Source organism: Psammomys obesus, unplaced genomic scaffold, assembly GCF_907164565.1.
Source record: "Psammomys obesus unplaced genomic scaffold, mPsaObe1.curated_primary_1811, whole genome shotgun sequence".
In the NCBI taxonomy this organism is placed as follows: domain Eukaryota; kingdom Metazoa; phylum Chordata; class Mammalia; order Rodentia; family Muridae; genus Psammomys; species Psammomys obesus.
Window position 1 is genome coordinate 983,556 of NW_026591643.1, and position 27,193 is coordinate 1,010,748.

General features: G+C 39.2%; 1 protein-coding gene across 1 annotated transcript in view; it reads right to left on the reverse strand.

Annotated features, from left to right (window-relative positions):
* Positions 1–27,193, reverse strand: part of Hfm1 (helicase for meiosis 1) — an 84,818-nt gene that overhangs the window by 46,745 nt on the left and 10,880 nt on the right. Inside the window, exons 5-19 of the mRNA XM_055611700.1 lie at positions 20,081–20,346; positions 19,777–19,824; positions 14,590–14,660; positions 14,053–14,185; positions 13,085–13,236; positions 12,391–12,468; positions 12,033–12,179; positions 10,229–10,429; positions 10,058–10,146; positions 7,787–7,830; positions 7,272–7,373; positions 6,764–6,909; positions 5,077–5,171; positions 4,291–4,424; positions 248–295 (exon numbers count right to left, since the gene is read on the reverse strand). Of these exons, the coding sequence (XP_055467675.1) occupies positions 248–295; positions 4,291–4,424; positions 5,077–5,171; positions 6,764–6,909; positions 7,272–7,373; positions 7,787–7,830; positions 10,058–10,146; positions 10,229–10,429; positions 12,033–12,179; positions 12,391–12,468; positions 13,085–13,236; positions 14,053–14,185; positions 14,590–14,660; positions 19,777–19,824; positions 20,081–20,346 (1,754 nt within the window). The remainder of the gene's footprint in view (positions 1–247; positions 296–4,290; positions 4,425–5,076; positions 5,172–6,763; positions 6,910–7,271; positions 7,374–7,786; positions 7,831–10,057; positions 10,147–10,228; positions 10,430–12,032; positions 12,180–12,390; positions 12,469–13,084; positions 13,237–14,052; positions 14,186–14,589; positions 14,661–19,776; positions 19,825–20,080; positions 20,347–27,193) is intronic.

Genomic DNA, 27,193 nt, shown 5'->3' on the forward strand with positions numbered 1-27,193 from the left:
AAAAAAAAAACCAGAACCCAAATAAGCCAAGTTAACATTTTATGTAAGAGCAGATACTTTGACAGATTTAATAAATATAGGAAAACTACATATGCTAAGTTTTATGTATGAAAAATAAATAATTCATTATTTTCCAAACAAGTTTATCTTTAAAAATAATTTACAGAAGTATATTCTTATTTATTTAGTAAATGATATTTTCATCAACATTTATACAATATATGTTTTAGAAGGAAGTACATCTAACCTTGTAATTTTGCTTCAATTCCATCCTTTTTCAATCCAGATGCAAAACCTGTGTAAGTCATGAAACTTTATTTAAAAAAATCAAAGTGTATTTACTTAATCTTTATAGATTCAAGTTAAACTTCACATAAAGAATAACATCTATATTATATATATTAATAACAGTTTCTAAGTGCCAAAAGGCTTAACTATTCATAGAATACAAGCACTATTTTGAAACCTTTTCAATATCAACTGGCTATATTTTATTTTTTTAAACTGTGTAAGTGATCAGAAACAATATTTTAGCAAGAACTATGTAGAACCAGTTTAAAGACCTATATTTATTAGTTATGTATCTATGTGTGGGCCAGAGCAGTTGAAGCAGGTGTACATGGTCAAAATTTGGAAATGATCTATGTGTCCATCCACAGAATAATCAATGGAAATGTGGTATATTGATATAACTGGGTTTATACTGTAATGACAAAAGGAATTATTACTAAAACACTCAATTATATGAAGAAATCTCATGAACACTATGAATGAAAAAACCCCAAAGACAAAAAAGTGAATACTTCCATTTACCTCAAACATATATAACAGAACATGTGGGTACTTGTGAAAAACATTCAATATATTGAGCTGGACTGTGACTATATGTGGGTGTCTGTGTCTCTGCATAACTTAATTGATATTACCTAAGATTTGTGCCATTTACTGTGATAATGCAATATAAAATTTTCACTATAAAACAAAGTACTCACAAGAAAAAATGCAAATGGAGACATAAGTGAATGCATATAGCACTGATAAACAGACCCAGGTGCCTATCCTGCAGAGTGTGTGTGAACACGGTGCTCTCAAGCACTGCTGACCGCTACAGCTACAGCAAACACCAAGGACAGCAGTTGGCAATGGCTACGACACTTTAGAACGGATGTACCCTCTGACTAGAAACCCCATTTCTAAGAATTTCGCATGCAGAATTACACGCATGGAAAGATGGACACATGCATCAACTGGAACTGCTCAGAAAATGACACATGGGGCTGGTTAAGTGCTCACACCTGCCTGTAACTCTAGCTCCAAGGGAGGTGGAGAAAGGAGGGTAACTGGGGCTTCCTATATTCCAGCGCAGCTGAGAAAACCGAGCTGCAGATTCAGCTAGAGAGCCTACCCTCAAAGCGGTAAATGAAACGACAGAGGCCGTCTGGTGCTCTTTGCTAGTGTCCACTCACGAGTACAGGCACACTCCCCCTATCTACACACACATGCACACTCACACAGACATATATACACAAAAATGTAAGTTAAACAAACACATCTGTTAAGTATTTTTTAAAACAAGCAAAACAGAATGGTGTATGACCCAGTTTTACCAACCCTAGGTAAACACCCTAATTCTGCTTAATCAACATACTACACAGATATGTGCCCATCCATGTACAGCACTGCCCTCGCTACAACAGGAAGAAACGGGCCAGCCTAAACCTTCCTCAGCAGATGACTGGATAAAGAAGTAGATGTACGAGGACAAAGGACTTTTTCCAGCCATGAAGAAAAATGAATCATGGCATTTGTAGGAAAATAAGTGGTACTGAAGATTGCTATATTAAGAGAAGTAAGCCAGACTTGGAAGACAAGGACCACATTTTGCCTCCTGTATGCAATCCAGATTTAAGTGTGTGCATGTGTGCATGCTTGTGGTGCAAGCAGACCAAGAGAAAGGGAGAACTTAAGGGCGATGGAAGAAGGTAATGCTCGGGTGACACAATGAAGAAGGGAGGACTAGCTGTGGGATGTAAAGGCCCAGCCATAGGGGCTGTGGAGGTAGGGAAAGCAGTGGGAGGGAAGACAAGGGGAAAAGCAAAATGACAGATGTCCACTAAAAGACCACAGGGCAGCCTGTCACTTTATACCCTGGCCTACAATTTAATTAAACAGAGATGTATCAGGAAAACCACGCAGACAGCTGCATAACAGTGTGTGTGTGTGGGGGGGGTGTTATTGCACACTCACAGATAACCACAGTGGCACACAACTCTCAATGGTGACACGCCTGTGACTCAGGTTTGCCAAGGCTACATAGCAAGACCTCAGCTTTTTAAAAAAAAAACGTTCATAACAATTTTGATCTCTTCCTTCCAAAAAATGAACTTGATCCCTCTCCCCTTCACATGACCAGGACTAGTAACTTGTTTTAAAATAAGCGATAATGTGTGACCACAGCACAAATAAGGAAATGCAGCTCTTCACTGAGCTAGTCTGTCTTGTATTATTCTCTCTACAGGAAGTGGGGTGTAGGAAAAGTCCAAATTAAAAAACTAAGCCTCCAGCCAAGAGCTCTACGAGACAGCCTTCTCGGATGAGAATCCTCCAGCCCTGCCACAGCCATCAGATAACTGCAGCCTTGACTGGCATGTTGCTGACACCTCAAAAGACACTCGGATCCAGGGCTACTCTCTGAGACTCCTGGCTTCACAAACTGCATGAGAAACTAAGTGTTGGTGGTTCCAACATATTTTAAGTCATTTGTTAGAAAACTAATACAATGGGACATTGTTTGCATTAAAAAATGGAAAATAAAATTACACCCTATTTGTTTTTATTATTTGCCTTATGTTCTTTTTTAAATTTTTATTTTTTTCACTATTTATTCATTATATATCCCAATTGAAACCCTCTCCTTCAACTTCTTCCAGCCCCACCCTTCCTCCCTCTTTTCCCCTATCTTCTTCCCCTAGTCCACTGAAAGGGGGAGTTCTCCTGCCCTGCCATCTGCCCAAAGATTATTAAGTCTCATCAGAACTGCCTAGATGCTCTTCCTCTGTGGCCTGGTAAGGCTGCATTGCCAGGGGCAAGTGATCAAAGAGCAGGCAACTGAGTTCATGACAGAGGCAGTCCCTGCTCCCTTACTCGGGAACTCACATGGAAACTGAGCTGCCAACTGGCACAGGAGACAACTTCCTGAACAGAACACCAACAGCTCAGGCTCCAAGATCAACAATCAATGATTGGAACCTCATGAACCTGAAATACTTCTGTAAGCAAAGGACACTGTCATCAGAACAAAGCAACAGCCTACAGACTGGGAAAATATCTTCAGCAACCCCACATCTGACAGATGGCTAATATACAGAATATATAAAGAACTCAAGAAGTTAAACGCCAACAAACCAAGTAATCCAATTTAAAAATGGGGTACAGAGCTAAACAGAGAATTCTCAAAAGGGGAATATCGAATGGCAGAGAAACACTTAAATAAGTGCTCAATGTCCTTTGTCATTCCGGAATTGCAAATCAAAACGACTCTGAGATTCCATCTTATCCCCATCAGAATGGCTAAGATCAAAAACTCAAGTGACGACACAAGCTGAAGAGGATGTGGAAAAAGAGGAACACTCCTCCATTGCTGGTGGAAATGTAAACTTGTACAACCACTTAGGAAATCAATCTGGCGCTTTCTCAAAAAATTGGGAACAGTGCTACCTCAGACTCAACTATACCACTCCTGGGCATATATCCAAAAGATGCTCCACCATTCAGTAAGGACATTTGCTGAAATATGTTCACAGCAGCTTTATTTATAATAACCAGAATCTGGAAACAACCCAGATGTCAACTGAAGAATGGATACAGAAAGTGTGGCACATTTACACAATACTACTTTGCAATTAAAAACAAGGACATCATGAAATTGCTTTGTGTTCTTATAAATTGGAAAATGAACAGCCGCAAATATAGAACAAGAAGCAGCTGAATGATAAACACGAGAAAGATTCAAAACGTTAACTTATTTTAAATTAGTTTAGGTGTTTAATTTTTTCTCCCATTGAGTCTATTTTTAACAATGTTGACTTTAAAGCTCATGAAATATCTGGGAATAAAAGCAGACAGTGTGTTCTCATTTTTGTCAACTCTTATTTCTTAAACATTGGTGACTGATACTATTTTTTCGTTGTTGTTGCTTAATCGTTTCTGTAATCTGTTTTGTAACAGTATGACTAGAAACCCCACTGGCTTGAAAAACAATCACTATACTTCCAGGTCAAGGTAACAAACCATAATGAGATGGGTTTTTCAGAGCCCTGATGTACAGCAGGGTGGATCGGATCCAGTCCAGAGCAACGTTCACATCGGTGATGGTGTGCATCACGACCTCTGCATTTAAATGTTCAATAAGATGTCTGTGCAAACTAGTGGGGAAAGCCTCTGCATTATTAATGTGAATTTCAAGAACATAAATCTTACTTTTTAAGCTTTAATAATATATATATATTTGCTACTTTAATAATTCATCAAAAATAATTTTCAAAAATACAAGAGAAAATCCTTAAAAGGCAGTTCAACATCTTAAATAGTTGAGATTCTCCTTACTTCATAATTTGATGAGACGTATTTTGTATAAAAAAGTCAGTATGGCAATAGTAGTGAGGCTTACACCCTACTTTTCCCGAAGAGGAGAATATATGGCATAGTGAACACAATCCCAGATATTCATATTCTCTCTCATTATAAGATAAAGTTTAAGGTGAGAAAATATTGGTAAAAGTTACAATTTTAATATTTATAGGTTATAATACGGTAATAATTAGTAAGAGCTGATTACTTTTTAGGATTTTATAACAAAGATATGTACTATTGTATGTTAATAATCACCACTAGATTAATTCTTTGTCTTTAAATAAAACTATTTAATTACTAAAATGACATGAGTTTTACAGTTAAGTTGATAGACTAATTTCAAGAGAATGGCCTTAGAAAATCCCCAAACCAAATTTCCTCTTCATAGGTTAAAGTGAAAACAAGTCAGGAGAGCTTGATTTCCCTCTGAAGCTGCTCTATTACCTGCTCTCTATAGTGCTGTTACACGCTAACATCTGAAGGTACTTCTCTCTCGTGCTTAAGCGAGTCATGATAACTGCAGTAGCTGTGGTGTCAAACTGCAACAGTCACAAAGCACAGACATTAGCAGAGGGTAGAGCCTTCTCCCCAGAAAGTTCATTTCATACTGAACGGCTCCTTGTCTTAAACAGTAAGCTAAAAGGATTAAAACTTGTTTCTGAATTTTAATATTAAATGTTTAATTTAAAAATCTCCTAAGTATAATTGTAAATGCCACTTTTGTTTCAGCATAACAATTCTGACAATGTTAAAGTAAAAAAAAATCTTGTAAATTGAATTAAAAGTTATGATTTAGTGTAGTTTCTATATATGCCAACTAGTTTTTTTGTGGTTGTTTGTTTTTCGAGACAGAGTTTCTCTGTGTAGCCCTAGCTCTGCTGGACTCACTTTGTAGACCAGGCTAGCCTCGAACTCACAGAGATCCTTCTACCTCTGCCTCCCGAGTGCTGGGATCACAGGTGTGTGCCACCACACCCAGCTTATGCTGAGTACTTTATGTCAACTTGACACAAGCAAAAGTCTCCTGAGAGGAGGGAAGCTCAGCTGAGAAGATGCTTCTGTAAGATCAGCCTGCAGGCAGGCCTGTAGGCAGTGTCTTAGAGATTGATGGGGAGGGCTGCCCACCGTGGGTGCTGCTGGTTCTAAAGACAGCAGGCTGAGCAGGCCATGGAGAACAGGCGGGTAAACAGCACCCTCCATGGCTTCTGTGTCATCTGCCCTGAGTTCCTGTCCTGACTTCCTTCAAAGACAGACGGACTGTGATGTGGATGTGTAAGCCAATGTAACCCTTTCCTCCCACGTTGCTTTTGCTCATGGTGTTTCATCCCAGCAATAGTAACACCACATAATTTGATATATTTAATTTATCCTCTAAAATTAAAAACTTGTGTGATATAAAATTTTAATATTTTGAAAATGATTTTCTTCCAGAATGTTCCCTTAGTATGTATAAGAATGGCTTACTCATTCAAACACTTGTCAGACATTTTGAGATGCATACAGGCTGACCTAATTACAACATTTACTGCTACCACCCTGGGATGTTACATGTTCTGCAATGCACACCAGTCCTTCACCATGAACAATGACCCATCCAAAATGCCAAGACTACCAGATGTGTGCCACATGCTATAATCTTAGTACTCAGGAAGCAAAACCAGAACGTGGCAAGTTTGAGTCCAGCCTCGGCTACACATAGAGATCCAGTTTCTAAAATAAACAAACATAAAAATGGCAAAACATCTTTAAGAATAAAAGTAACCCTGCACATTCGCCTCATTCACGGAGTGGTGTAGACAGAGCTTCAGTGTGAAGAGCACGTTACATCTCAGCTAGTAAGTCTTGTCTATATGATTCTTTTTTGAGGGGTGGGGGTTGAGACAGGATTTCTCTGTGTAGCCCTGGCTGTCCTGGACTCACTTTGTAGACCAGGCTGGCCTTCAACTCACAGAGATCCTCCTGCCTCTGCCTCCTGAGGGCTGGGATTAAAGGCGTGCACAATGCCTAGCTGCAAAGCTGATTTTTAAATTACATCTTTTTCAATCTTATCTAATTATGAAATGCAAATTAAAACCACCACCCCCCTTCTTGCTTTACTTAGAATGTGAAAGGAAAAGGCTCCTGCCCGTACCTGCGGCCGGCCCGCTCTCCCAATCATCTGCAGGATGTCGCTCTCGCTGTACTCCTCAAACATGCCTCCAGTATAGTGAAGGGTCGACTTCACCACCACCAGGTGAGCCGGCAAGTTCACACCCATAGCCAGTGTGCTGGTGGTGACTGTCAGGGAAAGGGTAACCAAGCCTTGTAAGGTTATTGTCCTGGGAAGATGTTTTCTTATAAAACATAGAGTGATATCAACAGAATAAAACTACAAGGAATTTAGGAAAAGGAACAGAGGATTTTGTAATCTAAAATAATACTATACTCTAAACACAAAAAAGCTAATAAGTTCTTTTCAAATTATACTATGTCCAATAAAATGATAAAGAATTAAACATTGCCAAAGAATTTACAGCAACACAGACATGCACAGTTCTTTTTAAGTTCTTGGAAGAAACGAATCAGGATATTTAATTTTTATTCTCTTAAAAATATTTTCCAAAATATTTTAATATCCACATGAAATGTATTTTACTTACAAAGAACTGGCAGATCTCCAGAAGTAAACAATTCTTCAACCAATTTTCTGTCTGACAGCTCCATTCCAGCATGATGATAACCAACACCACACAGCAAGAAATCTACAGTGGGAATGTATCGCCTGTCAGCCACCGCCACCATTTCATCAGCACTGGCCCCTTCTAGCTATATTCAAACATGCTATTCAGAAGTTATCTCTAGCTGGGTGCAGTGGTGCACGCCTGTGATTCCAAAACTCTGGGAGGCAGAGGCAGGCAGATCTCTGTGAGTTCGAGGGCAGCCTGGTCTACAAAGTGAGTCCAGGACATCCAGGGCTACACAGAGAAACCCTGTCTCAGAAAACAAAAACAGTTATGTCTAGGCTGAAGGTGTATAGCTCTATGTTAGAATGCTTGGTGTGGCCTGCCTGAAGCTCCAGGTTCAGTTTCCAGAACAACAACAACAACAAAAAAAAAAACAAAAAACCACCACCAACAACAGTACAACGACAAAAGAAAACTGTCTTTACACCTACCTTTTAGCTTTGAATCCCTTATAGAATATGCAGCCTTCTGTAACCTATCAAAATTTAAAACTTACATTATCCCCTGTAACATCGGAAAATTCTGAAATAATTTATTATTTCAAAAAAATGAGATTTTTACACCACCACCATCTGAAAGCTGTCTTTTAAGAAACAAACAAAACCCCACATGCTCTGACAAGTTTCATTAAAGAAAAAATTTCACCATGTACTTTTTCCGAGTCTGTCCTGGCATGCTTCCAACAGTATGGCATACCCTGGGTAGTGGCAGTCAGGCACACTCTGTGGCAGTGGACCTGGAAAGCTATCTTTAAAAGGCAGGGGCATCTCATCTCAGGCAAAGAAGCAGGGAAGGAGTGTGGGGGAGGGATAGAAACAAAGTGCACAATATGAAATGCCTCAGGAATATATTTCAACAGGGGCAGCATAGAATACTTAGCTTTTCTATTCAGAATGCATTGGCTGTAACATTAAAATTCACTTCTACACCAAAAATTTAAAGAAAAACAAACAATGCAAATGGTTATCATGTGCAAGGGGTCTTGAACAAGAAAGCTACCCCCTAATTTGCCTAATAATGTTTGTAAGAAAGAAGAAGACGGAGACAGAAGCCTGCAAGTACAAGCAGTGGCTGTGCTGCAAAATAAAAGCAAAGGCAGGGCTGGGGAGAGGGAAAGCACCAGCTTCTATGCCGGGGCCTACTTCAATTCCTAGTGTCACAGGGATGCAGAAAAGGACAACTTTTCTAAAAACTCTGCTATGTCATTAGTAAGTAAAACAAACCAAAAACAAAACAACAACAACAACAACAACAACAACAAAAACAGACATAACTTTCTATTGCATTCTATGTGTCTCCCTGCCATTGGCATATATTCTTAAGGACATTTTTATGTAAAGAAAATTAAGTTAAAGGAGAGGAAGAACTTATGGAAGAGTTTTGATAATTTTAAAAAGGAATTCTGAGTACCCTTACATATATCTAAGAAAATCCATGTTGTTTTCTATTTCTTTATTGTATATATGAAACTATGAGGTAAAATTTTCTCAAAGTCACAATTTCCTTTAAGGATTTACCATGGAATGAAGAGTGGGCAAAAAGACATGTCATGTTACTAATAATAGAAACTGTGAATCACATAGGAACTTTAGTAGTTGCCTCATGTGATTATCTAATTACCACAAGTTAAGTTATTTGCATACACCAAGACCTGGCAAGGAGAGTGAAGCTAACCAATGCTGAAAATACAGTGGAGCATGCCTGTGACCCCAGCCCAGGAAGCTGGGACAGAGCTGCAAATCTGAGGTCAGACACAGTTATACAGTCAAAATAAAATAAAACAAACACTGAAGCTGGAAGGCTGACAGCATCACCCCTGAGAGCCTGCTTGCCAGTGAATAAAGGTCCTGGGTTTCATCTTAGTGCTGAAAGAAAAATAATGCAAAAAAGAAAGAAAGTAGAAAGCCACATAGGTTGAAGTTGAAAGAACTAAGAAGCGAGATGACGCAGGGTCAGAAAGCGTAGAGTGCTAGAATTTAAAACTGCGTCCTTAGCTTCCGGCGCTGGCACCGCACTGCTAAACATCTCTGCAGCCATAAAAGAGACAAAGGCAAGAAAGTGGTGGGAAGAGTGAAGGAAGGAGCTAAACTTCCCTTGAGTTATGAGGAAGAGGAAATGGGAAGAGGAAATAAAATCTTACACATGCTTCTGTTCAAGTAAACGGTCATGCAACACAATGACAGAGAGGGAGGTTGAGCCGGCACTCTGGAGCCAACGGCCTGTAGATCTCAGTCTCTCACAGGAACATTCAGTAACAACACAGTACCAAGTATTTGCCTGAGAAGACAGTCTATGCAGCTGAGCCTCCCACAGCACAAAGCACTCCACGCATCTTCCAAAACTGCTTTCATAGCTAGCCTGTGAGCGATGAGACAGGGTTCTGGGTGACCACATCTTATTTTGACTAAAGGCGACACTGCACACCTTGCTCATTGTGTTCATTGCCAACGAGTAGCGGGCTCCAAGTGATTTACAATTCCTCTGGCTTCTTTTCCCTATACCTGCACTTCTGTTTTTAATTCTGCTTTTACACTTTTTCACTCAATCCATAAAGACACTATTATTTTTATGGAATAGGTAAAAAACCTAGGCTTAAATATATCATGTAATTTGTCCAAGGTTAAGGGATGAGTCACCTTCTCATTTCACCTGAGTGACCCCCAAAAGTCCTCCTAGTTTCTAGAAGAAACCCAAGCACACACCTTAGTTTCTGATCCACAGTGAAGACAAATTTGGCGTCTTTTACAAGAACAGAAGCAGCCTGCTGCACACCTTTCCTTGTTGCACAAAACTGAAAATAAAGCAGTATATTCTATAGCACTCACTTTAAAAACTGAACATCATACCCCAAACCAGCAACTAATAATCCATACCACAAGTGTGGGCTTCTGATTGGAGTACGTTCGTATAACACTGTAAACTTTATAGTTGAGGGCTAGGTCAAACTTAAATTCAGTCTGGCTGCTACTACAGGGAAAGCCCAGGACCACTTTCTGCAGCTTCACCGGCCTGTGGCTCTCATCCATTTTCAGACAGCCAGCAGGTTTCTTGCCATCAGAAAGCCACTCTGCAATCTGAAAACAAAGAAGCACACATATTACAGGTTTCCCTAGGACAGTTCTATAGCTAAAACAGCACAGTTATAAAGCACTGTGAAGTCAAGGTCTGAAAGTATTTAATCACATCATCTCCCTTCAGCCTTACTTACTTCACTACTACTACGTTAGGAAGTGCTGCCAAGAGCAGTGTTTCAAGACTCTAGTACTCTCGCAGCAGAGTTCTGATTAGTCATTACAATTCTGTTTCACATTCCCTCATAAGAGCCCAAAGTAGAATTAAAATCAATCTGGTCATAAAAATCAAAGTTCCTGTGGCACTGTAAGTCCTGGTTATTGTTCAGAACTATTCCTGAAAATGATAGAAACCTTCGTATTTCCCTAAACACCACCAACACAGTAGCAAAGAATGACTGTCTTATGCTGGTCTGCTAATCAAAGAAAAAAAAAGCTTTTTAAAAATACATGTTTATTTTTATTTGTGTGTATGCTGTGCAATTTGAGTGTGTGTGTGCTATGCATGTGTGTGTGCCTGATGGGTCAAAAGAGGGCATCAGATCCCTTAGACCTGGAGTTACAGGCAGTTGTGAGGTTCCCAACGTGGGAGCATGACTGATCTATGGTCCTCTGGGAGATCAGGAAGTACTCTTAACCTCTGAGCCATGTCTCTGGACCCCGTTTAAACTCTTGAGAGATGGCAATGCCAAAAGCACTTTCCAGGCCTGGCCTGGGCACTACTGCCAACTCCCGACTCTCTGGCGAGCAGTTCTCGCCCTGCTGCACTCTCCTCAGTAATTGGCTCCAGGCCTTGTCTTGTCAGGGAACATCTCCTTGTTGCACAGTCAGGAAAGGAGGTGTAGTTGCAAGGTTACCATGAGAAAGAACAAGAGCACACAACAATGTGCAGCTCCAGAGAATGGATGGCCAAGAACAAAAGCTTTAATTTTATACAAAGATTGAGGAAAAGGACAAGAAAAATGAAGAGAAGCTTGTGTTCAAAGAACCAGTGGCTACTATAATATAGAAAGTTTCAAGAATGTGATGGTATTTTTATAATAATTGCTACAAATCAATAAAAAATACACATGTAGGCAAAACACCTGTATGCATATGATAAAATCAAGGAAAACTTTGCTTAGGAATTAAAGAAGTCCTATGTGATTATAGAAAGTATAACACTGTCAACAAAGCCCTGGCTCACTAGCATGATGTCACCCTCACGGCTGGACTAGGATGCTCCACATATCTGCACTTTGGAACAGCCATTAGTGCTCACCACAGCGGAGGCACAGGGACTGAGGAAAGTGCATGGGCACCCCAGCCATTGTTTCCACTCTCCACCACACTCTGCCAGCTCACTCAGGTCGCATTACTAGCCAAGTCAGAAGGTGCATGGAATAAGCAAAACTATGTTTTTCAGATAAAAAGCTAATAACATATTTGTACTAAAAATATTTCATAAAATTTTTATCAAACGTTATGGCTGTAACTTCGTTATACCTATGCAACCTGGCACTAACTTTCAATATACACTTTCACAAAATAGCATCTTCCCTGACATCAAATTAGCTATATCTTCCATACATAATAAAAAGCCAGGGAAGTGAAGACTCTGACGTACATCCTCAGCGTTGGGAATTGTTGCCGATACAGCTACAAATCTCACTGGAACAGAGACGGCATTTTTTAAGGACCTAGATAAAGTTTTCATTCTGGTAACCACAACTTCAAGAGTTGGACCACGGTTTTCATCTTTTATAATGTGCACCTAAGCAAGAAATCAAAAGAGAATCATTAGGTATAAAACCAAAACTGTTTAATCAATTAAAATATACAGTAATATTAATACTTTTCCTTGAAAAAATAAGCACTTTCCATGTTAAAGGACTAAAAGCATTATTTTAGTAAAAATGTCCCTTCTTTCCATCTATTCTAAATATCATTTTATGCATATCTCTGACAGTGAATGTGCTCACTACCTCATCAATGAGAACCAGGCGAACCAGGCGGACGAAAAAGCTGTCTCTCCACTTCCTGGTCATGCTGTCCCATTTCTCCTACAGAAAAGAGTACAAGTAGTTTAAGGAGAAACCACAAGCATTAGTTAAGATACAGAGAAACTTTATCAGGCATATTACAAAGAAAGGGCAATGTTTTAGTTGATTCTTTAAAATCTCTCCAAAGAGATGATCAAAAGTTACTTAAGTGATTTTAAGTCTTCAGCAATTATATTACTCACAAGTCACAGTCTAACTACACTCTTCATATTTACAAGTGTGGATGTTTTGCTTGCACATGTCTGTGTCACATATGTGTGCAGTGCCTGTGAAGACCAGAAAAGGATATCAGACCTCCTGAGTGCGGAGTTACAGACGGAGTTACAGTGCGCCATCATGCGTGTGCTGGGAATGGAGTTCAGAACCCTGGAGGAGCAGCCAGTGCTCATGTACAAGAAATGAACATGACTATAGATTATCCACAGTTACAAACTGGGGCTTGTTCTACTCATTGCTCTTACATGTGCTCATTTCTCTTCCACTTTATCTATGGGTAGTCTCTCCATATCCATTTGTTTATATTGAAAATATGCTTCTACTTGTATTTTCCTTTAACAACTTTTCTCAGTGCAGATAAACACTTTCAAGTAATTGGTGAAACATGAGTAGTACTCACTGGAGTTGTCATAATGATGTCAGCATTCTGAATCTCAAACAGGTCGTCCAGTACTGTATCTCCAGTCACTTCCTTACAGTCCAGGCCTATGGGTCCAAATTTTTCTTTCCAGTCATCAAACCGCTGACTACAAAGAGCTTTTATTGGTGCCACTAGAATAATATATTTATTTTGAACACCAGTGTACTTTTAAAAATTTAGCCTAATAATATTGAGCTAAAACACATATTTATTGTTTAATAAACAATATTGATAAAGTGAAAGCTAACAATACAAGCATAGTAAGCTATGAAAGTAATCACCAAGAACTAAAATTGAAACAGAAGTGATTTCTCAGGCAATCTAAACAGGAGAGACAAAGCAAGTGATTAATGCTTTCTTATGAAAAGCCTTTGGTGATTAGTCATTTCTTTTAAATTGTGTACATATGCTCCTTTGGGGACATTTACTAATATACACCTACAGAAGGAGAACAGAAGATTCTATGTAAATGTCTCAACGTGTAAAATAAGATGATTTGTTCATTTTGACTGTCCTCTTTTTGAAAAGGTGAAGTTCAAATCCTCATTCACATATTATTTTATGTACAACTCTGGAAAAGTATGTTCCACATGTGGTGGAAGAGAGGCGCCACCTGCAGCACATCTGTCAAATGTGCAGAGGCTGGAGTGCTAGAGCTAGCGCTAGAGCTCTTAACTAGCGCGTGCAAGGCCTGAGCTCAGTGTCTGCAACCACATACACACATAACAAAACAAACAAACAAAAGAAGTGTGTGTGTTTATCTATAGGCTAGCAGTGCTATCGATGTTAAAGGGCTTGTCCACAGGGTTAATCACAGCATCACAACTAAATAAATAATGTTTTTAATGTATGAGCTACTAAATAATAATTTCTAGGCCCCGAATTGACTTCACTTCTACTTCAATCTTTGCTTATAGTTAATCATAATTTTTACAGTATATACTTACTATAAACAATTTTTATGTTGGACCATGGCAATGGTACTTCCATTAACAATCTGGTTATCGCTAGTTCAAACACTACAGTTTTCCCAGAACCAGTTGGGGCACAAATCACAAAATTCCTATCTGTGTAAAGAAGCTGAGATAAAATTGAACCAGTTATTACTATATAGAATTTCTTATAGACATTCTCAATTTTCTAGAAAATGTGCTTTAAGAAGATTGGGGACATTGTTTCACACGTGTTTACCTCTACAGCTCCTAAGTCTTGCTCTAGACATTTTAACCTTCAGAACAACACGTTCTCTCACAGTATAATGCTGGACCTAAGGGAAAGTCATTCCTTTGCCTTTCCGTGAAATTCCTATAAATTTAATAAACTTCAGTCAACCCAACTGTGTGATTCTCATGCACTCATTAGCAAGTAGTATTTTCTAGTCTAAAATGTACCAGCAATTGCACATGGGAGTGACTATTCCCTCCCCTCAGAGAGCCACAGCCAGTGAGAAGAGAAAGATAAGTAAATGATTGTAAGCTACTTACATCATCAAAGGCTTTGGATTGTATGTAGTTGAAGTAAGGGAATTCTTTGAATATACTTCTAAATTTTGCCGCTTAGAATAACATTAAGGAGCTAAATATTTCAGAATTTAAAAAATGTTTAATTTAAAAACTCAGTTTTAATGCTATTGACTCCCATAGCATCTCATGATAAGGCTTTAACCTTTGCTATTTTAGCATCTTAAGCATTGAAGGAAGAGAGCTGCAGAAATGGTTAGGCAGCTGAGCACACTTGTTTCTGCAGAAAACCTGGGTATGATGCCCAGCACTCACATGGTGGCTCACAGGCACAGTTCAAGTTACATGGGATCAGTGCCTCCTCCTGACCCCTTCAGACACAAAGTAACGTGGTACAACATACATACATGCAGGTGAAACGCGCATACAAATAAGGCTTTTTAAACATAAAAATAATTATTCTACTCTGCTTCCACATTCCTTACTCTAAAAAGAACTTGCGAAATCCCTATGGGGAGGTTATAGAAGGGATTTGACTTGAGAGTTACATACGATGGAGATCAGAATTTATGGGGACATGACTATCAGACCTATTTTTCTTTCTTGTCTTGACTGAGACACCTGATTTTCTATTTTCTTTAATGCTCAAAGTTTCTGTTATTAACTGCTGATTCTGTGCTTCATTAATAGACGTGTGTTTCTGGTCAGTTAATACTGAATCTCTTCTTTTTTATGTTATTTGTGTTGTTTGATTTAATTGTAATTATCAGCACATTTACTAATAATATGAACTTGGATCATACTTCTCCCATTAAAAAATTAAAAAATATTAATAGGATATGGAGAATAAATAATTACCCCAGTCTCTAAGGCCATGGTACTCAGCCTATGGGGGGATGAGCCCTTTGGGGGAGTCAAGTGACCCTTTCATAGAAGTCACCAAGCCCATCAGAAAACACAGATATTTACATCATGATTCACAATAGTAGCAAATTAGTTACTAAGTGGCAACAAAGCAGTTTCCTGGTTGGGTCACCACAAAAGGAGGAAGTATATTGAAGGTTGAGCATGAGAAAGGGTGCAAGCCACCGCACTCAGTGAGACTGCTGGAGTCTTTTTAGGAGCCGCAACTGCTCATCTACACTTATCCCCACTACATGCAGAATGCATTACTGCATCTAGACAACTACAAAAATGCACGCATTCCTACAACCGAGGCCTTTAGAATGTATGAAGATGCTGGAAGGATGGTTCTGTACTTGTTGCTCTTGCAGAGAACCCAAGTTCTGTGCTAGCACCAGCAGCAGCAGCAGCTCACATACACCAGATCTAGTTCCAGTGGTCCGCTGCCCTCCTCTGGCCTCAGCGGGCACCTGCACGCAGCTAGTGCATACAGAGACACTCAGGCACACAGACACAAACGCAAATTAAAATAAATAAATAAATAAAATATACTTGGAAGCAGTGTTGCCTAACAGCTCTACTTTTTAAGGTATTTAAGTACTCATGGGTTGGTACAGCGATGTTTTTAAAATATTTAAACCAGATTACATGACTTCTCCACCTAAATTTCCCTCTTTCCCTCCAAGGAAGCGGCTCCAAGGCCCTCCATCCTATCTTGCCGCTCCTCCCCTCCAATCTCCCACCAGTCTTTCTTGCTCTGACTTCACACCCCGATTCCTTTAGCCTCATACCATCTCCGCTTGTTTCAATTCACCCTATTCTTAAACCATCGGCTGTGCCTCTAGGCTTCAGTCTTCTCTAAGACTTCCTTGGCTCTTTCGCCTTATTGCTTACACCTCACCATCTTAAAAAGGCTTGCCCTGCTTATTTTATTAAATTTTATATCTTGAACCTTCAATTCAAGCAGTCCTAATTTAGTTCTACTTTACCCTGCTTTATGTTTTCTTTCTCCATAGTACTCATCACCTTGTAAAATATCATATGATTTATTTATACACAGTTACAATTATTCATATCTACCTCACCCTCACCATCACAAGAATAGTAACTCAAAGACAAGGATTCACTCTTATTTCTTAATTGGCATATTCCACAAGCTCAGAACAGAGGCTAAGTTAATGTAGGTTTGCACTTATTAAACCAGTCATTAATTTCAAAATTTTCATTTTACTTTCAGCATGTCACAATAGTCATAATATATACAAACAAGCAAGCACACACATGCACATAAATGAAAATAAAAACCTTAAAATATATTTGATATATATATATGACAATATATATGTGACAAAAGAAAAATAAAATTTAGAGTTTGTCAGTCCATCAGCTTTTGGAAGAACCACATTTTCCCTCAAGGAGTGTTTTCCATATAAAACATTTATTTATAACAAGCCTAGGAGTGGCCTATCATGCTGGGCTTTCTCTCATTAGATAGTTGTATGGCAATTTATATTCACAGAAATGAATCTCTGATAGAGAGCAGATGCAGATTCAGTCTCCTAGAGCACAATAAACCTCAGCCATTAACTGTATCGTCTATCATCACTGTCAACACTCACAATCAATTCCTTCTGTTCCATAAACTTTCAGCAGTGTGCTGCAGTCATCTGTTATGGTGGGGTGTGTGTGTGTGTGTGTGTGTGTGTGTGTGTGTGTGTGTGTGTGTACATGCACAGCTGAAGAAAGCAGCACTGTAGCCAGAGTAGTCTGACAGCACGTGTGATGTCCTGAGGATTCAATTAGAGTAAAATACTCAAATATATGTGTGCAAGCAGTCCACACACTCCTCTGTTTTTTACTCTAAACCACATACTTTTAAATAAAGAATTACACAAGACCAGCGAATTTGGCAATATATGAAACTGTTAAAATAATAAATAAATAAACATATAAATGTGCCAAGTATAGTGGCCCATGCCTTTAATTCCAGCACTCAGGAGGCAGAAGCAGTTTGATCTCTGTGAGTGCACAGAAAAACCCTGTCTCAAAAACCAAAACTAAAATTAAAAAACCAATGCAAGTAAGTATAGAAAGTGGTCTTAACAATGACATCTAAAGAACAGAACTACTTTAGTAGTTCTACTATATGTACTACTATAATACGAAAAACCTTTAAAACCCTTCAAAGGATAGTATTATGAAAATGCTCCCAACAGAAGAACATTCCATCATATAGATAACTAGACAATACTCTAATTATATTTTTGAGATATAATCATATTTCTCTCTTCCCTCTCCATCTAAACCCTCTCATCCATCCATCCTTTCCCTCCTTCAAATTCATGACCTCTTTTTCACTAATTGTTTTTGCATGGATATAGTTAGGAGCATGATGTGTGTAACGCATAGTCCTCACAGAACCTGCTCAGTCTGTATAAGGTTACCTGTATGGTGCTTTCAGGGCTGACTGTTTGGTATTGGGGAGGCCCACCTCCCACTCCCAGCTCTCCTCGGTCACCTGGAATTCTTTGTGTATGTTGAGGTCCCGTGGGCTCTTCCCCATCCACTGTGACATGCCCATTGGTCATGACATTTGACATGTAATACTTATTCAGTGTATGTTTGGGCTGTCATGCTGCCCAACCTTTATGAGTACAGTTTCTAATAGGAGACACACTATTGAAGCAAACACTCCCCACCCCCACCCCCCACTTCAGCAATGTTCCCTGAGCCTGGGGCTGGGAGTGTTTTGTAGACATATCCATTGGGACTGGGCTCCACAAGTCTGCATTTTGATTGGTTGTGATTTCCTGTAATGGACTCTGTCTCCTTGTTAAGGGGGAAGACTACACTTACCTGTAGGTAAAAGGACAAATGTTTGGACTGTTATTAGGGTTATGCTGGTCTAGGAAAGTGGTGGTTATAGGTCCTCCACTGAGAGCCCTGACCAGTTAGCTAGCTTTCCAGCGCCAGCATGATTTCCCTCTTGCCAAGTGGCTCTAAAGTCCAGCTAGACAGCTCTTGTGACTCCCAGGCACACCATGCTACTACTGCACCCTTATGATGGCCACACCATGCTGGTCACTGATGTGCTTCATAAGCACTGTGGCTGACGGCTGCTTGCCTCCCTCCTTCGGAAGGCTGCACAGTACTTTCTGGTACTGTAGAGGCTAGTCCTTAGAGGCGGGCCATTTAAGTGTAACTAGACAACAATTCATTGCCTATTACCAAACTATTCCTGAAGCTCTCCTTCTGGAGAAATCCATATTGTGCATGTGTTATGTGGGCCCGCAGATGTTGGCCTCAGGTGTCTTAGTTTTCTACTTCCTATACTGAGGCCAGCTCTCTTGGTAAAACTGGAGCTTGCTGTTTCAGGCTAGTCAGCTTGCTCTGGTGATTCCATCTTCACCTCCAGGTCCATGACAGGCTACCATGCCAATGCAGCCTAACTGGAGCCTAACACTGGTTCCCTGTTTGTGGAACTATTTAGGAAGCACTGTGAGGTGTGGCCTTGCTGGAGGAGGTGTGTCACCGAGGGTGGGCTCTGAGGTTTTGAAAACACTACTGCTATTCTCAGGCTCTCTGGCATCCACCTGCAGATCAAGAGGTGAGCTCTCAGCCGTGTCAGCCAACACACTTACTGCTTGCTGCCACTCTGCCCTTCCACGACAGACTCTTAACCCACTAAAGCTGTAAGCCCGGTTAAACACTTTCTTTTATACCTTGCTTTGGTGTTTTATCACAGCAATAGAAAAATAACAGAGACACTGCTCAATACTTAAAATTCACTTTCTGCTTTGCAGATGTAAAATGGATATTACTACCAAAAGATTCTGAATACACTCAAGTATTCACATTAGAAATGCCCAGGTATGCAAACTTGATATTCATAAACTTCAAATGATGTTCCTTCTACAACATGTTAGTAAAAATGCCCTCAATTCCACAAAATGTCCCATCTGCTTAAAGTTCACCTATTTGGTTTATATCTATTTTAACCCCACCAAAAGAAATTATCTGTATCTATACATATGTAAGTAAATATATCAGTTCTTCCAAGGCCAGAAATCTGACTTTTGTGTTTATATTGTCGTAGAATGAAAACAGTTCCCAAACTGGCCCAGCTTTTAAGCACACTTGTGGTAGCTCTAACTGTGATACAAGCTTATTTCTTACATGACCACAAAGATTTACCTTTCCATCTTTTTCTATGCTAACCAAAATAAAAACACAAGAGTACAACAAAACAGAATATTTTAAATTTATGATTTCATAAATGTGAAGTACCTATTGAAAAATAAAGGATACGGATTTCTGTGACAGCCTTCAAGCAACTTAAGCCATTTGGAGTTATACCTAAAAAAGAAATTATATAGATATTTTTAATCATCTCCATAAAACAGCTCAAATAAAATTTGTATAATATTTTCCTGAGAGGTAAGTTAAAAATATTAAGATAGAGCTAAAAAGTAATGCAACATAATAAAGAAATGATAAATTGAACACGGAGAGAAAACATACTCTATTTTGTATTTTTCCTTATGCTAAGACATACAAATTAGTTTGTATTTTCATAAAAAGCAACTGAATAGGCAACTGAACAAGAAATTACCTTGAATGTCATGAGGCTGAGATGTAAAAGAAAAGGATGGTATTTTGAGTATGTTTTCTCCAATTCCAGAAGCTGAAAAAGCATCATCTGCTTTGAATTTGTTTACAGAATGAAGAAGTTTCTGCTTAGCGCTGCTACAGTTCCGTGACTTCTCCTTGCTTATTACTCTCGTTTGGGCAGGTTTCCCTGGGCTATCATAAGAATCCAAGTTTAAACGCTCGTTAGCACGATCATAGTCATGTATACTGTTACATGTTCTAGATAACCTGAAACAAAACATCCACCATGTTTTCTGCTTCTAACATTCACTTTAAAACAAACACAAAATGATCCTCTTAAATCCTCAAGTACAGTTCACCACCGATTTATCTCTTTATTTCCTAAAACCTATCTAAGCTTCCCTGGCAGCTTGTCTCCAAGATGGCTCCAACGATCCTGTGTCCTGGTAGTCAGAACTGACCTGTGTGACTAGAGCTTTGCGGTGCGCAGTACTGTAAGCAGGTAACTTCCAAGGCTCAGTCACAAGTATGCTCTCCCTTCCAGGGGGCCTCTTGGCTAGACCATGCTGTGAGAGCTAGTCAGCAGAGCACACACCGAGAACACTGCCGAGGCCCACGTGGACGCACTGAAGAGCTGTCAACAGTCAAAAACTGACTTGACAGAGAATGTGAGCTGCTAACCAAAGTGACCAAGAGTCTTTAGGAAATGTCAGGTAACTATATACAATGTCACGTTTTGACTATGACCCTTGGCAAAACCCCAATTGTGCTTTTCATGGAAGAACCTAGGCTCAAACTGCTAATTAACTTGTTCCTAACACATAATAACTATGAAAACTAACAAAGTTCACTGTTGTTTTAAGCCACTAACCTTTGGAGTGACTTATTCACAGCAATAGATGTCTAACTAAACTCATGGAAGTTAGCCACGTACTGAGGTGGAAAAGGCACTATAACACGCTGCAGTTACATTTATCTCTCCAATTGGGTCGCCGTAGGCTGCAGAGTCCCCTTTGTAGGGTTCTGGCCTTGTAAAGACATCTAAAACAGCACATAAGGGAATCTGAGGATGGCTCATTGGAGCTGGGAGAGAAAATATGGCAGCAAAGCATGCTGTCTACACAGCTGTGAGGTAGGGACTGGAAAGAAAGCAAGTACCACTTTCTGAGTCTGAGGTTAGAGAGCAGTTAAGCTCACTGGCAAGTGCGTGAACCACTGCAAGGATGGAGGGGCTTTAGGTTTACATAGCACAGTTCCCTCCAGAGCAGCGGTGCCCAACCTCCCTATCGCCGTGAGCCTTTAATACAGCGCCTCATGCTGCAGTGGCCCGACCACAGAATGCTTTTGTTTCTACTTCATAGCCATAATTTTGCTGCTGTAGTGAATCATGTAAACATCTGTGATTTCCCATGGTCTTGGGTGAGCCCTGTGAAAGGGTTGCTCAACCCCGAAGAGTTGCAACCCACAGCTTGAAAACAACTGCTCTCAGGGGACAATTTTTCCTCCTATTTTCATATCTTGCCTTCAGCTATGTCATATTTCTTTTCATTTGTCAGTCTTTAGGTTATGAAACAAGATTTTGTCCTTAACCAATGTCTGCCTGTGTGTCTGTGCACTCTCTGGGGAGACCCCCTAGTTGTGAGCAAACACAGACACAATGCCTTCTGTAACAGGCATTATTGACCAGCAGAACGCACCATCTGTAAAGCATACTGTAACTACTGATGGTGCCATGTCTCCCAGAGGATGCTGACACAGAGGGTGCTGACACAGTCCTGGTCAACCAAATCTGCATCACATCCCGACTCCCCTTCTCTGCAAGTGGAAAAGAAGTAAATTAAGTATAGTAATCCTATTTTCTTTTCGAGACAGGGCTTCTCTGTGTAGCCGTGGTTGTCTTGAACACACTTTGTAGACCAGGCTGGCCTGGATCTCACAGAGATCCACCTGCCTCTGCATCCCCGAGTGCTGGGATTACAGGTATATGCCAACGTGACCAGCTTTAAGTTCTTAAAAGAACTTTTTGAGATTTTTTTCTAAAAAATGTACGAACAGGTGTCTTGCCTGCATGTATATTTGTGTGTGTGTATGTGTGGGGGGTGCCCATAGAGGCAAGAAGAAATCCCCTGAAACTAGAGTTACAGATGGTTGTTAGCTATCATGTAGGTGCTGAGAATTGAACCGGGGTCCTTTAGTCAGTGCTCTTAGCTGCTGAGCCACCTCTCCAGCTCCATAAACTAAGTGTATTAACAAATCAAACAACCCAAATATTACTGTGTTGTTTTGAGATAGATGTCTGCATAGGCTCTGGCATTTGAACAGTTGGTTCCCAGTATGTGCTGCTGTCTGGGGAGATGTAGGTGATGAAGCCTTGTTGGAGGAGTATCAAAGCCTCCTGCCACTTTCAGGTTTTCTTTCTCATTTGTGCTTGAAGTTGAAGATGTTAGCTCTTGGCTTCCTGTTACTGATGTCATTCCCACTGCTTGCTGTGATACCTTCCTGCCATGTTGCGCTCTTACTCTTCTGGGAATAAATCTAAAGGGACACTCTGAAAAGACTGAATTTTTTTAATTAAAAAAGATTTTTTAACTATATTTCTTATGTAAGAGAAAAAAACCCAAAATTCAAAAATCTAGACAAAATTTTAAACTACGTGAAATTTCATACTTAACTTCTGAGAGTGCTGTCACAGAAGACAGAAAATTGAAATGCAGACAGGTGATAAACAGAGTCCATATACAATGACACTGAAAATGGCAAATAACCTACACCATGCGGTGACTCAGGACACTGTGCTGTGATACTAGTTAAAATCATTGAATGGAACCAGACAAATACAGAGAGAACTCCAAAGCTCATCCATTTTCTAGCTTTGTGATGTTAAAGTTATCCCACTCCATGAAGTCTTTAATGTCTTCATCTTCTTCCCTGTTAATTTACTTTCTCTGTAATCTTAAAAAACATGGCTCCGAGACAAGTGGTGGTGGCACACACCTTTAATCCCAGTGCTCGGAGATAGAGGTAGCTGGGTCTCTCAGCTGAAGGCCAGTCTGGTCTACAGAGTAAGTGAGCTCCAGGCCAACCAGGGATGCAAAGAGAAACCATGTCTCAAAAACAACAATAAATCCTTTGTGGAAACTGAGTTATTTCACTTCTCTGATACTTGAAAGTTGGAACTTGTTTTCTTTTCTCCAAATCTAGGCCACTTTAATAATGTCTATGCTACTTGTCTATAAATATCAATGCCTTTAGCATTTGCCATGTATCAGTCTCTGGATAATTTAGAATCTTTTTTCTTCAAGTACATCATTCTATTACTTCAAAATCCATGCAGACAGTACAAAATCCTCTCTCATTAGGCAATTCATTCCCAATCCATCCTCTTGCACATGGCTTCTGTGAGCTACTGTCACTTTAATTTGCTTAATATGATTATCTCCAGTAGAATAATTTTTTCTTCAAATGACATAATTTCAAATAGCTAGAAACTCCCACTATAGTCCACTTTTTAAACATCTAATCCTCTGTTGATAAAACAGTTAGGTTTGTTCCATTAGCACAGCTGTTACAAGCAGTGGTGTAATAAACATTGGTGTGTAACTATCTCTTGATATGTGAACTGGAGTTTGTTCAGGTAACAGCAGACTGGCTGGGTCACGTGGTAGGCCTGTGTTTAGTTCCTGAGGACTCTGTTTGTTTCTTCTGGCTGGCCAGCTTAGACTCATAGCAGCAAAGCATGTAGTTTCCTCTTTGTTCCCATCTTCACAACATTTGTTTTCTTAATGACTACCTTTTGAGTGCTGTAAGCTCCAATCACAGTGTGGCTTTATCTGCATTTCTCTGGCGGCTAGCAATGTGCACTTTTCCTCTTTATTAACCATCTGTACCTTTTAAAACAACTACGGGCTAACGAAAACCATTTCATTAGGGATTGTTCCAATCCAATTGGATTCAGTTCATTATATATTCTATATATCCTGTCAGATATATAGCTGGCAAAAAAAAAAAATCTCACTCAAAAACTGTATCTTTTGATTGTTCTGTTGTGAAGTCCTTTTTATTTTCATGAAATCTTCTGTATCAATTAGATTAGCATTATTCATGAGCAACTGGACTTTTCAGAAAGTTTGTACTTTTTGCTGATATCATAAAGTGATTTTCCTATTCCTAGCTTCAGATCTAACATTAATGTCTTGATCTATTTGGAGTTGGGTCTCATATGCATTGAGAAGTACTTAGTTTCATTCTTTCATATGTGGATATCCTGTTTGCCTAGCACCATTTCCTGAAAAAGCAGTCTTTGCTCCAATGTGTTATTTTTGGCATGTTTTGTCAATATCAGGTGCCTAGAGCTATACAGGTTTAAATTTAAAACTGTTATTATTAACTCTATGATGGATGATATTGCTTTTGATTGTATAGCTATTTTCACATTATTAACTCTTCCCATCATGAGTATAAAAGTTCTATCTCCTAGTGTTTTCTTCAATTTCTTTCTTCAGTATTCTCCAGTTTTCACTGCAGTAGTCTTCTACTTCTCTGGCTAGGTGTATTCAAAGGTATTTAACTTTTTTGAGGCAGGTGTGAATGGATATTTTTTTACTCTTGATTTCATTATCAAGAATGTTTTTTGTTAGTATACAGAAAGGCAAGTGATTTTTGTACATTGCTTTTGTATCCTGCTACTATGCTACAGTATTTATCAGAGCTAAGAGTTTTCTGGTGGAGTTCTTAGAGCCATAGATAATATTATCACCTGCAAATAATATTTTGATGTCTTCCTTATTTGTATCCTTCTCGTCTTATTGACCTAGCTAAGACTTTAAGTACTACTGTGAAAAACAGTTGAGAAATTGAAGGACTGGAGGCTCAAAGGTTAAAATCATGCATTACTCTTCCAGAAGACCAGAATTAGATTCCCAGCACACATCTAAGGTGACCCACAATCCCCTGCAGCTCCAGCTCCTGGGGATGTCTGCTCTGGCCTCCACAGGAACCCAAACTCACACAACATACACTCATACACATAAACACATGATTTAAAACAAAATGAATCTTTAACTGGGCATGGTGTCACACAATCCCAGCATAGGGAGACAGAATGCATTTCTGAGTTCAAGGCCAGAGCCAGTTCCAGGACAGACAGGGCTACAAAGTGAAACCTAATCTCGAAAAATATTATTTTTATTTCTATTATTCATAAAATAAATATTTTCAAGTGGAGAAAATGAACACCACTGTGTTCCTAGTTTCAGCAGATATGCTTTGAGATTTTTTTTCCATTTAGTATATATAATGTTGGCTATTGGTCTGTTATGTATAACCTTTATTATGCTGAGAGTCTATTCTCATTTCTGTGGAATTTTATCATAAAAGATATGTTGGATTTAGCCAAAAAAGCCTCCTCTGCATTTACTGAAGAGACATGAATTATGGCTTCGAGTCTATTTATGTGCTGTTACAGTTATAGACTGTATATACACCTGACCTATACTTTTGCTCTTTTGTTCTTGCTGTGTGTTTGATTTTGGTATCAGGGAAATACTAGCTTTTGAGAGATTTGGAAGCGTCTTTCCTTTCCGTTTTACAAGCAACTTGAGAAGTACTGCTCGTAGCTCTTTAAAGGTTTGGGAGAGGTCACCAGTGACTCCATCTGGGTCTGGACTCTTTAACTGATTTTATTTATGTTTCTTTATCCTTGCTTATTAAAAAAACATGCTTATCTCATTTTAGTTTAACTTTGGTTTATCATACATATCTAGCACTTTACCCATTTCCTTTATATTTCCCAATTTTTTAAGGTATGTTCTAATTATTTTCTGAATTCTATTTGTATCTATGGTAATGCTCATTTTATTTATTTATCTATTTATTTATTTATTTATTTATTGTTGTTGTTTTGAGACAGGGTTTCTTGGCTGTCCTGGACTCACTCTGTAGATCAGGCTGGCCTTGAACTAACAGCAATATGCCTGCCTCTGCCTCCATAGTGCTAGGATTAAAGAAATGCACCACCATGCTCTACTCAATGCTCCTCTTTCAATGTCCAATTTTATTAGTTTTGGCTTCTCCCCCATTCCCCATTTTTATTTTTGGCTAGTTTGACTAGGGATTTTTTATTTTGGTATTTTTCTAATTCTTTAATTGATTAAAGTCAATGATTCTTGTTTATTCCCACTTCCTTAATTTCTGCACTACTGAATTCCTTCTTTCCACTTCCTGATTTTGACTTTGGGTTGCTTTTTCAAGGCCCTAAGGTCCATCACTGTTGAAATCTGGTTTTCATTTTATTTTTGAGATATGGTCTCAACTGTGTGGCCCTGGTTAGCCTAGCACTTGCCATGTAGACCAGCCTGACCTTGAACATGTGGTGATCCTCCTGCCTTTGCTTGTCTCGTTTTGTGTAAGCATCTTAAGTCGTAGCCCCTGTGGGACCACTCTCACTGTATTACAGGGTCTGGGTGTGCTGCGCTTTCATCTCGCTTGATTCAGGAATGTTTTGTGTGTTGTTCAATCTCCATGAGTTTGTGCATGCTCTTTAGTTTCTCTTGCTGTTGATCTGTAGTTTTATTCTATTGTGGGCTAATAGAATATAAGAAATTATTTCAATTTTTATACATTTGTTAAGATATGCTTTGAGTCCTGCTATAGAAAATGTTTCATTGGCTTGTGACAATGTATATCTGCAATGTTTACATGGAATTTCTGTAGATGTCTGTGAGGTCTCTGACCTTTGATGCCATTTAACTCAGATGATTCTTTGTTCACATTTTGTTAGAGGAGGTATTTATTGCTGAGAGTAGAATACTGAAGTCACCCACTTATTATTTTGCTGGGGTTAACCTGTTTCTTTGTATTGAGTGTTTTATAAAACTGGATGCGCTGACATTCAGTGTTTCGAATATATCTTCTTGTCGCAGTGAGCGCTTCCTTTTCTCTTGATAGCAACTTTGTCTGACGTTAGAATGGCAATGCCCGTTTTCTAGTTCCACTTGCGGGGCATGACTTTCCGTACCCTTTCACCCTAAGGCTGAGTCTGTCTTGGATAGTGGAGTACAAGGCACCAAATGATCTGTTTTTCTCGTCTTTCCTCAGTAGTAGTAGCACTATTACG